This window comes from Misgurnus anguillicaudatus, chromosome 23, assembly GCF_027580225.2.
Source record: "Misgurnus anguillicaudatus chromosome 23, ASM2758022v2, whole genome shotgun sequence".
Classification (NCBI taxonomy): Eukaryota; Metazoa; Chordata; class Actinopteri; order Cypriniformes; family Cobitidae; genus Misgurnus; species Misgurnus anguillicaudatus.
In genome coordinates this window covers 6,163,350-6,174,200 of record NC_073359.2, presented here as the reverse complement: position 1 = coordinate 6,174,200, position 10,851 = coordinate 6,163,350, and the positions used below count along the sequence as shown (strand labels likewise).

The window sequence follows — 10,851 nt, the reverse complement described above, 5'->3', positions numbered from 1 at the left end:
ATATAATAACTTGCCCCAATAAATGCCAATGACATAATTCAAGTAACATAACTTAATTTAATTAGGGAGGCACCGGTTAGAGTAGATTTTATTAACAATTGGCTGCTACCGATACAAATATTTGTCACGTGTTACCTTACTCAAACTTTTGTCAAGAACACTCTTTGATGTGTCTCAAATTTAAGTATACTAACTTTGTTTGCCTGCATCATCAAATTATTTTCATCAAACATTACTTGGATCCATGAAACATTAAACTTTATACATGAGGCACAAAGATTAAAGAATAAAATAAAACTTGTAAGAATACCTAAGGTTTTATGTTAATGCGCTAGACCCCAATACATCTGAATTCAACATCTGATATCGTAAAAAATGGTTCCCCTTTAAAAAAAAATCACATATATCTACACACATTGCGAATGTAGAATAAACAAATATCACTATTATAACTACTACTAATAAAATAGTTTGTGTTTTGTCACCGTTTAATATTATTTTACAGGTCTACCGGGGCTAGTTGACCCAGAGAGCACGTGACGCTGAAGGGGTTTGTTGCTGTCACAGATTTGTAAAGTGAAGAGCTGCGAGACGGAGCCGTCTGGAGCGCGCGCAGCAGAAAGATGGAGTTGACGGCGGCGGGAGATCAGGTTTTCGCCGCGGAAGCCATCCTAAAAAGCCGCGTTAGAAAAGTGAGTATAAAACAAAGAGGTTTAGAGGTGGTTGTGTAATTTTTTTGCAGCGGAGGTCGTGTTTCGTCCGTCTCGCGCTGCGGAGCTGCAAGGCGCGTGTAATGACAAGAGGGGGAGGCCTACTTGCAGATGTTTCTCGATTCAGCGACCCGGTGCATTTTTTGCGCGGCCAAATTGAAAATAACACGTGAAATATAAAACATTTAGAGGTGGAGCCGGCGATTTTTGTTGTGAAATTGTGTTGTGTTGTGCTGGGGATTGACAACAGCCCGCTAAAAGAGCAGCAGGGGGAGGCTCAAAAGGGACAAAGTGTCTGGCTTGAGTCCATGACAAAATCGATGCAGGCTGACTGACCCAAGATTCAAAAGATCTTTACAATGCATAACATTGGGGGCTTTAACTGATGCACAGTGTCATGCAACAATGCTGAATCGCACGAATACAAATAAGTGTGCATTTAGTTGCTGTCTTGTTTAAAACAGGTCATGCATATCTCATGTATTTTTTTTAACGCAATGTTGAATTAAGAACTTTTTTGCCTTTTCTTCGCAGGGTCAAATCGAGTACCTGGTTAAGTGGAAAGGTTGGGCACTGAAGTAAGTGTGTATTATGTATGAATGTTTTAAAGCGAAAATTGTGTTATAAAATATTAGTAACTTTAGGAACTTAAAAGAATAGTCAATTTTCTTAAAAGAAAAATCCAGATATATTACTCACCACCGTGTCATCCAAAATGTTGATATCTTTCTCTGTTCAGTCGAGAAGAAATTATGTTTTTTGAGGAAAACATTGCTGGATTTTTCTCATTTTAATGGACTTTAATAGAGCCCAACACTTAATACTTAACTCAACACTTAACAGTTTTTTTCAACGGAGTTTCAAAGGACTATAAACGATCCCAAATGAGGCATAAGGGTCTTATCTAGCAAAACGATTGTCATTTTTGTCAATAAAAATAAAAAATATACATTTTTAAACCACCATTTCTCGTCTAGGTCCAGTCCTCAAAGCCCAGCGCATGGTATTTGGTCGTACGATGGCTGCAGCAGGCGCAATAATAGTATGCTGCGCCTGAAAGTAGTCGCCTTGGTAACTTTTAATAGCAGGGGACTATTTTCGGGCACTGCCTAATATCATTGCGCCTCCTGCAGCCATGTTACGGCAGCAAAGTCTTTGATTATTACGCCAGATGAGAGTCATATCTGCCTAGAAAATCGCAACTTAAAATTTTCCATCGGTCTTAGTACACAATGTAACTACAGAAGGGTCAAGTAAATAGGAAAAATATCGAAACTCTTTGATTATTTTTTAGTGCGATGCTAATGGTCTAATCAGATTCAATGGATTATGCTAAGCTATGCTAAAAGTGGTACCGCCAGGCCCGGAGATCGGCTGAATGGATTCCAGAACCGTGGAAATCAAATGTTTAACTCTATGGGATCTGGAAAATGGGCATATTTTCAAAAAGTGGAGTGTCCCTTTAAGTGCAAAAATTGATAGACTTTCATTGTTAATTACAGGTTAATTACAATTTTGCCTCCACATGTATTTTGTTTTCAATGTTAAAATCTCTGCTAATTTGAAAAGCTTTGATGCAAAAGTTGCTAAACACCACCTGCATCAAAAATTAGATAATGATGTTGACCTAATGCTCTCTGCATGTATTATATGTTCAATAAGTACTTTTGCTTCAAATTTATTTAATTGTGGCCTCAGGCTATTCAGAAATACCAGTTTGTTGGCAGAATCCATAAATTTTTCCTCTTAAGTCCACGGAAGAAGAATCAAATGAACGGTGCCCATATGTCGGATTGTAATTGTCCAGCTGCAAGAGTTTCTTAAAAAAAGGTTTACTGAATATATTGGGATAAGTAGAGATTAAAAAAGCTTACATGCACTTAGAGGGTTTTGCTGCGAAATACATTTTGTAAAAGCATTTCAGTTAGTGGCTAATAACCTCTTCATTGCCATTAGCGTGAAATTACTGAACCTAAATATAAGAGCCTGATAAAAAATGCAAATTTTTAAGAAAAAGTGTCAGATGACGCTAAAGAGTTTTCCTCTTCGTTTCTTCTTTAAAATAGCCTAAGCGAAGCGTATCAATCTGGGATCAGTGCTTGAATTATGTAGTTATTAATTTTGAATTAGGGCTGTAACGATATATCGCGTGTCCCATTAAAAAGACCTGTCTAAAATCGATTCTGCATCGCAAGGCTGCGATTCTGTGTTTCATGCGCAGCTTTTGCGTATACTATGCCGTTTTGGTCAGAAAAGAAGTCCTAAAATCATTATGTATCGGAGTCGTTTATAACGTGCATTTAAAAAAGCAACACTCGTTAAACAAAATCATTCAAAATATTCTTTATTATCATGAAAATACCTAAAACAATTTGAAGAACAGCGATATAAATATTCTTATAGACATTTTCTGGAATAGTGTTTGTAATGCTACTTCTTCTGTCGCACAAAGGGAGTTTCCACACGAGAGCGCCCCCTGGCTTTGGGATGTGCCGGGTTTTCACCGTAATTCATTCAAATTCATTCATTGAGAAAACGCGCATTTGCACGATAAATCGTTACAGTCCTAATGACTATAATAATAATAATAATAAAAATAATGGAAACAGGATATAGACTTTACGAACTTCAAAGGAATGGTGTCCTAAGTATGCACTGTTACTGATCCATGTATTATTTGAACCTAAAATACTCATGAAAAGATTAAAGACTAATGTGATGTGTAATGGTTTTGCTATACAGACACAGCACATGGGAACCAGAGGAGAACATTCTGGATGATCGACTGATCACAGGCTTCGAGCAGAAGTGAGATGGTTATCTTTTTCACTTTGCAGCATGCAAAACTAAATTTTTTTTCCATCAGATATATGTGGGCTGTTGAAACCATTATTTTTCTTGATATCTTCAAAATAAGAGCCAGGAAAACATTGTTTACATTTATTTTCTTGCAGTTTGCTGTCAGTTAGTGTGGAAACTAGTCTTTTTAAACAAAGATGACTTTCATTTAGCTTCAGAAGGTTTTTTTCGAATGTTTTGGCTTGTGCTTGACACCACAATGATGTAATATTTTCCTTGGCCTAAATGGTGCTGTCCCACAATTCATAGGGAACGAGAGCAAGAACTTTACGGCCCAAAGAAACGTGGACCTAAACCAAAAAACTTTGTACTGAAGGTTTGATTTTTTTATGTTCTTTAAATACTTTTTTGTAATTTTTAGTTTTGATGCAAAAGCATAACATAATCTCTCCTTTCAGGCACGAGCACAATCGGGCGAGACACCTCGTAGCTCAAATACCCGACGTACTCCACCTTGCACTACAGCGAGACCTCCCTCTGCTGCAAGACCACCTGCTTCATCCTCTGATAGTTCAGCAGCTCCTCAGCCTTCATCATCATCCTCTTCCTCTTCTTTAGCTCCAACCCCCAGAGTTCACTCCCTAGCCGCTGCTCACAAACTGAAAAAGGACATCCATCGGTGCCACAGGATGTCACGTCGTCCTTTGCCTCGACCTGACCCTCTAAGTGTCCCCTCAGGATCCACCTTCTCATCCCGTCCTCCCATCTCCCCGTTCTCCGAAACAGTCCGCATCCTCAACCGCAGGGTCAAACCGCGGGAGGTCAAGCGAGGTCGCATAATCTTGAACCTGAAGGTCGTTGATAAATCTGAAACTGGTGGAGTGGTCAATAGAAGGGCGCCGCAGTCATCGGCGGGACGGGGGAAAATGCCAATCCCATCCCGAAATCGGATCATAGGGAAAAGGCACGGAGACATGCCCTACAGACCATTTCAGCATCCAATGAAAATGTTGGGCTTCCCAATGTATGGACAGCCTTTTGGGCTTCATCCCGGTGGGTCATTATCTTCCACAGCCAATGAAGGGTCTCACACCAGAGGTAATCGGACAGGTGGATGCCAGTCTTCTCCAGGTGCGCAGTACCAGCCTTCAGCTTCTCCATCCAACTCCAGTGGGTCTAACGGCAGCTCTTCTTCACTTCCTCAAAACCAGCCCGCTTCTTCGCACCCTGAAACTTCTTCTCCAACTAAATTGAGTTCTCAGCCGAACACCAACAAGTCCAGTCCTTCCTGTTCATCGTCTTCATCCGAAGACGAAGACCAGGGTTCTCGGGCTGGAAAACGGAAACTTCGCAAGCGACCCCAGGCTGCTCGAGCTTCGGTCTGTCAGGTTAGTGACCACACTACCGCTTCACTTCCTGAGGAAAGTAGGGCGCCAAAAGAGGGGGACCCCGATTGGCGCCCAGAAATGGCAGCCAATGTAGTCGTGACTGACGTCACCACAAATCTTCTCACTGTTACCATCAAGGAATTCTGCCATTCCGGAGCGGGTTCTGGACCCTGTTCCCCTACCCGAGCTGAAAGCCCACTTTCCCCCACCTCAGCCGGCTCCTGAATTTGCCCCCAATCAGCCCACTTGTGCTTAACACCATGAAAGCTTGCCATAATGAAATTCAATCCTTGTAAAATTTGCCATTTAAAGAAATGTATTTTTTCATAGTCATATTTAAGGCAAGGGCGCGTCTCCCAAACTCTACTGTTCAGTTGCACATCAGCTTTGTTATGATGGTTTTGTAGTGCTTCATGCTCTTCTTCCCCCTCTTTTTTTTCCCCAGTGATCCTGTCTTTCCACAGCCTAGCCTTTTTGCCCAAATGCACCTTCTTTTGTCACCTGCAGTCCTGTAGAGACCACCCTATCCATATCTCCAGAAGTAAAGTTCATCTGATCTACCAGCTTTCAAACAATCATTCTCTCCATCTAAGTATCGGCAGCGGACTGACGGCACCAAGCCGTTTTTAACGTCTGGATTTTGGATTTTTATCCACGCCAGATGCATCACTCTCACTTCATCTGAAGTTCAGACAGTCGTTGGTAAAGATTGCGTTTTAATCACACGGTGCGTGATTTGGATGCCGTGACCCAGTTTGCTCAGAAGAACCGTAGATGAAGGCGTAAATGTGACTATTTTTGCACGCACAAAAGTCCTGATGGTTAAGTTTATTTTCTTCTGCTACAACTTCACTCCAATTCAGATGTCCACCAATTGACTGCATCCAAAGTGTGGCATTATACGTCTTCAACTTATTACTAGTTTTTCTTGGAGAAATATCTTCTCCTGTTTGCCTTCTGACTACAATAGTTTGTACTAGTTACTACAATAGTCACGTATTTGTGAAATACTGTCTCTGTGGGTCCGGTAACCAGCGGTAATCTTTCGCAGAACTTGACTGAGGAGTTAAACATCCTTTCAGAGACTTACACGAGTCTCTTCTGAATCTACCAAATGTAACAAAATGCCTTGGTTGATAAAAACCCTCTTGTGCACTGTCACATTTTACGGTTTTGGACCATGTGTATGCGATGTTGGTGATCCATTGTCCCGTAATCTGCACAGGTCCGAACGGGTGCTACCATTGAGAAAACAGACCTGGGATAAGTCTAGTTTTAGTTTCTTTGTTTACTACAGTAGTATATACTGTTGACGTATCAATATTACAAAAATCTCATTTGGTTTTTATGTCAAGTTTGGTCTCTCATTAGGAAAATTCGATGCCACGTGATGCATGTACATGTGCTTTTAGTACAAACAAAAGGCCAGTATTTTGGAGATACCTCAGGATTACCAATGCCTACAGCGCTGATTTAAAACACACCCCTAAACCCAACTTCGCAGGAGCGAAAGGAAATTGCAAAATGTACGAATTTGGTCGCACAAACTATAATAAGCCACCTCATAAAATACTGTACGTATGAATTGCCATGATATTTTGTTGGCTTGTTGCTTTTGTTATTGTACAAAATAGGATTGTGCCATACTGTTATTTTCAGCAGTGTCCTCCACCTGAAAGGTCATGCTGTGACTGTTGATCATCTATTGGTCGCATGTCTTTACATGATAGGAATTCACAGGTCAGAGTTCAACCAAGCTTAAACTTTGTAACGCGTCGAAATGCAACATTTGCATTTCAGATCTGCGACATTTGAGTCTATGGACGAATGGTCCAGTGTGACCGTGGGATTAGCTGTACGAGGGCCATAGAAAAACAATTATTAGTATTGGTTAACTTACCACACTGTATTTTACTTTATAGTTGGGTAATACACTGAAGATTAGTTAAAGGGGACATTTCACAATACTTTTTTTAAGATGTCAAATACATTTTTGGTGTCCCCAGCGTACATATGTGAAGTTTGTCTCAGGGTACCATATAGATAATTTGTTGTAGCATGTTAATATTGCCACTTTGTAAGTGTGAGTAAAAATGTACCAAAATGCAAATGAGTTGATCTCTGATCAACCCAGTAACTTTGTTTTGGTAAACAATTCTCCACAAGCATATGAAAAAATAGGTTATTGAAATTTGGCTCCCCTTGTGGTGTCAGAAAGGGATAATACAGCCCCTTAAAGGAACACGCCCACATTTTGGTAATTTGGCTTGTTTACCGTGTCCCCCAGAGTTGGATTGGTCCATACATACCTTTCTCGTCTCTGTGCGTGCTGTGACTCTGTCTGACGCAGCCTCCGCTGGCTTGGCACAGGGACTGGAAGTTGGTGGCTCCGGCTAGCGGACTGCTCCCAATGGGTGACAAAATGGCGCGAGCATTTTCCTATTTGTGTGTTGTGGTTTGTGTGGTCACATTGTGTGCAGGTGGCAGGGTCATGTGAGACACAGCCATCTTTTAACAGTATACATACTGGGAACTATCACTCCGCCCAAGTAGCAGTGCTTCATCTTCTGAGAATATGTTTCCCAGTATGTATACGGTTGGGGGATGTCTGTGTCTCGGGTGACCATGTTGTTTGTGCACAGTGACTATACAAATCACGGCACGGAAGTGGGAAAGTGTTCGCGCTGTTTTGTCCCATATTGGGAGCGGTTTGCTGGCTGGAGCCATTTGCTTCCAGTCTTTGTGCTAAGCTAAGCTGGCGGGGGCTGCGTCGGACAGAGTTGCAGCACGCACGGAGTGAGAAAGGTATGGACTTATCTAACTCTGGGGGATGCGCTGAATGGGCTAGGTTACCGAGGTGTGGGCTTGTTCCTTTAATGTGCACTTTCCAACCACAGCACTGCCATTTAGTGGAGAGATCAGCTCATTTACATTTTAAAGGACACACCCAAAAACGGCACATTTTTGCTCACACCTGCGAAGTGACAATTTTTACATGTTGTAATAAATGGTCTATATGATATTTTGAGCAAAAACTTCACATACGTACTCTGGGGACACCAAAGATTCATTTGACATCTTAAAAAATTTTGTGAAATGTCCCTTTTAAAGCCAAAATGATGGTTTGCGCTGGCGCAAGCTGTTGGTAAATCTAGCCCTTAATGTGATATATTGAATTGAATGATTTAAAATGCGATTTTTAATTATTTTTGGAAACATCCTCAAAAACTTCCTCTAATAAGAGCTTTTGTGGGGGAAAAACACCCTGTGGGTAAATAAATGATGATCTTTTTTTTTTTTTTGGGTGAACTGGCCTTTAAACTTGAAGTAGGGATTGGGAAAGATTGGGAAAATAGGAAAGGCTATTTTTGATATGTCCAGCAAGCAATATTGATAGCCTGCTGACACACTAGGTTGACATGTAGTTTATGGCAGCTAACATGGTTTTATTGAAGAATTGTAAAATGTCAGACTCTACCGGAGGACAGACACAAACCTAATTTTAGGATTTAATTATAGAACACAATTAGATTCAACATGTAGTCATGAAACCACTGTATTCTCTAATGGAGCACATTTACTCTACATTTCCACTTTTTTTGAAAATATGCTCATTTTCCAGCTCCCCTGGAGTTAAACATTTGATTTTTGCCGTTTTGGAGTCCATTCAGCTGATCTCCGGGTCTGGCGGTACCGCTTTTAGCGTGGCTTGGCTTAATCCATTGAGTCTGATTGGACCATTGGCATCGCGCTCCAAAATGACCAAAGAGTTTTGATATTTTTCCTATTTAAAACTTGACTCTTCTGTAGTTACATCGTGTACTAAGACTGACAGAAAATTAAAAGTTGCAATTTTCTAGGCAGATATGGCTACTATACTCTCATTCTGGCGTAATAATCAAGGACTTTGCTGTCGTAACATGGCCGCAGCAGGATAAAATATTTCCATCGGTCTTAGTAGAGTTGAGTTTTAAATGGGAAAAATATCGACACTCTTTGGTTATTTTTTAGCGCGGTGCTGGTGGTCTGGTCAGATTCAGTGGATTATGCTAAGCTATGCTGGGGGTGCTGGCGCCGGACCCGGAGATCAGCTGAATGGATTCCAAGGCCGTGACAATCAAATGTTTAACTCTATGGGATCTGGAAAATGCATATTTTCAAAAAAAGTGGAGTGTCCCTTTAAATTTGTTTTTTATAGGACATTTATTGTGAACCTTTGCATAAACACATTTCCAAAATTAGTTTATCCCAGGTCTGAAATAATGCATAGTCTAAAAACATCCCTGGTGCTGTTCTGTCTGTGGTGCATCTGTACAATAATGTGGAAGTGTGCATTTCCTTTCCATTCTGTTTGAACCCATGACGTTGTTACTTTCGCCTACAAAGTGTTCCAGATACAAACAGTCAAGTCTGTGTTTACCTGTATATCCTTAATGGTAGAAAATAGATGTTACTATGGTGAACCAGTGCAAGATGGTCTCTCGTAAATAGGTAGCTAAGCACTATGATAACACGTGGCCTACATTTCATGCAATAGGGCTTGTATTTTAAAGCCCCATCATGGCACAGAAAAGAAGAGATTATGTTTAAAAGATGTAACGATGAAGATATGCTGGAAGTTGTATCCTCAAATATTATTATTATTCTTGTACGGTAGAAGTGAATGATACAGTACGTGCTGCCTTTGTTTTATAGCCATTGTTTAGTTTTACTAGTCTAATTTAGGTTTAGGGAATGTATAATCCCAAAACCTGACCTAAGTGTGATTTATGAGTCATTTATTTAGTAAAGTATACGGTTAATGCCATTGAAGCTGATTATAATATGATCTTGTTGTTATGACATTGTATTGTAATGGATGCATGATTTGTAAACCCTAATTGTACAGATCATTTTAAATACAGTTGTTGTTGCTTTATGTGTTTCTTGAAAGAGGCTTTTAATAAAATCACTTTAAAGACAATGACTTTTTTCAAACCATTACTTTACCATGTTTATAGTTAAAATGACTTTTGTGAAGAAAAACAAATATTTCAGACTATTTGGATTGTTATATCCCTTCTTAAATTAAACCCATGGTTGGATTAAACACGTACACAATTTAATCCATTTTTATTTTATTTATCATTTATTTGATCATAAACATCCGAGCAAATTTGGTCTTTTTGGAAAGGCATTTAGAAACAACATGATTGCGCCCCCTGCAGGTGGTGGACAGATTTTCACACACTTTATAATAATAATAGTTATCTTTTAAAACTGTAAAATAATAATAAAAATATATATTTGGACATTATGTTCAGCTTCTTGAGGTCCCCGAGACGTTTTTAAAAACGTTGAAAATAGGACCTCCTTCAACAATGATCTAAAAGCGTCGAAATTTATCAAATGTATGTACATTTTTTTATATTATTAGAAAAAAAAACATTTCTTAAAGTGATCCTAAATATTTGACGATAATGTGTGCTCAAATTTTCCTAGGAACTAAAATAACAGGTCTAGATTATTTGGATCTCTGGCCGCTTCTCAAACGGAAGGCTGAATCTTTTGGAGGTAGGCTGCATACGTCATAAAGTACGTCATGTTATTTCAAAACAATTATTAAAAATTATAAAAATGTACTATTATTCTTAGTTAATCGTAAATTGTTGTAATATGCTCATTACTTGCAAATGTAATTCTCAGTTAACGAAAATAAACCAGGCTTGATGACGTATGCAGCCTGCATGCGTAGATATGCATGCGACCTCTGGAGGATGCACGAGGCTGAATCTAGCTTCTTATTCGCAGCTTCTTATTGACGCTTTTCGTTCCACCTTAAAAGACGCGACCCTTCCGCGTTTGCAGTTTCTTTTTCACGCACAGCGTAGGGACCGTAGCGCACTATCTCTTATTCGTGCTGTTTTGAGTGATCATGTTTCTTTTGTTACTGTGAGAGTAATATACATTTGAAA

General features: G+C 39.7%; 1 protein-coding gene across 2 annotated transcripts; it reads left to right on the top strand.

The window, feature by feature from the left end:
• Nucleotides 1-526: 526 nt before the first annotated feature.
• On the top strand, nt 527-9,860 carry cbx6a (chromobox homolog 6a). 2 transcript variants are annotated; one of them, XM_055218242.2, is made up of 6 exons: nt 530-692; nt 1,245-1,288; nt 3,453-3,518; nt 3,819-3,885; nt 3,968-4,897; nt 5,343-9,860. In XM_055218242.2, the coding sequence occupies exons 1-6, from the start codon at nt 624-626 to the stop codon at nt 5,343-5,345; spliced, it is 1,179 nt and encodes a 392-aa protein (XP_055074217.2). In that variant the 5' UTR covers nt 530-623; the 3' UTR covers nt 5,346-9,860. The 2 variants fall into 2 exon arrangements, with proteins under 2 accessions (XP_055074216.2, XP_055074217.2); XM_055218241.2 differs by having other exon boundaries at nt 527-692; nt 3,968-9,860.
• Nucleotides 9,861-10,851: the final 991 nt, after the last annotated feature.

Bases quoted from the DNA above. Each gene is read 5' to 3' on its own strand.
- cbx6a (XM_055218241.2), top strand. From the start codon at position 624: ATGGAGTTGACGGCGGCGGGAGATCAGGTTTTCGCCGCGGAAGCCATC. The intron at 3,519-3,818 runs GTGAGATGGTTA...CACAATTCATAG, and splicing joins ATCACAGGCTTCGAGCAGAA to GGAACGAGAGCAAGAACTTT. The intron at 3,886-3,967 runs GTTTGATTTTTT...CTCTCCTTTCAG, and splicing joins CAAAAAACTTTGTACTGAAG to GCACGAGCACAATCGGGCGA.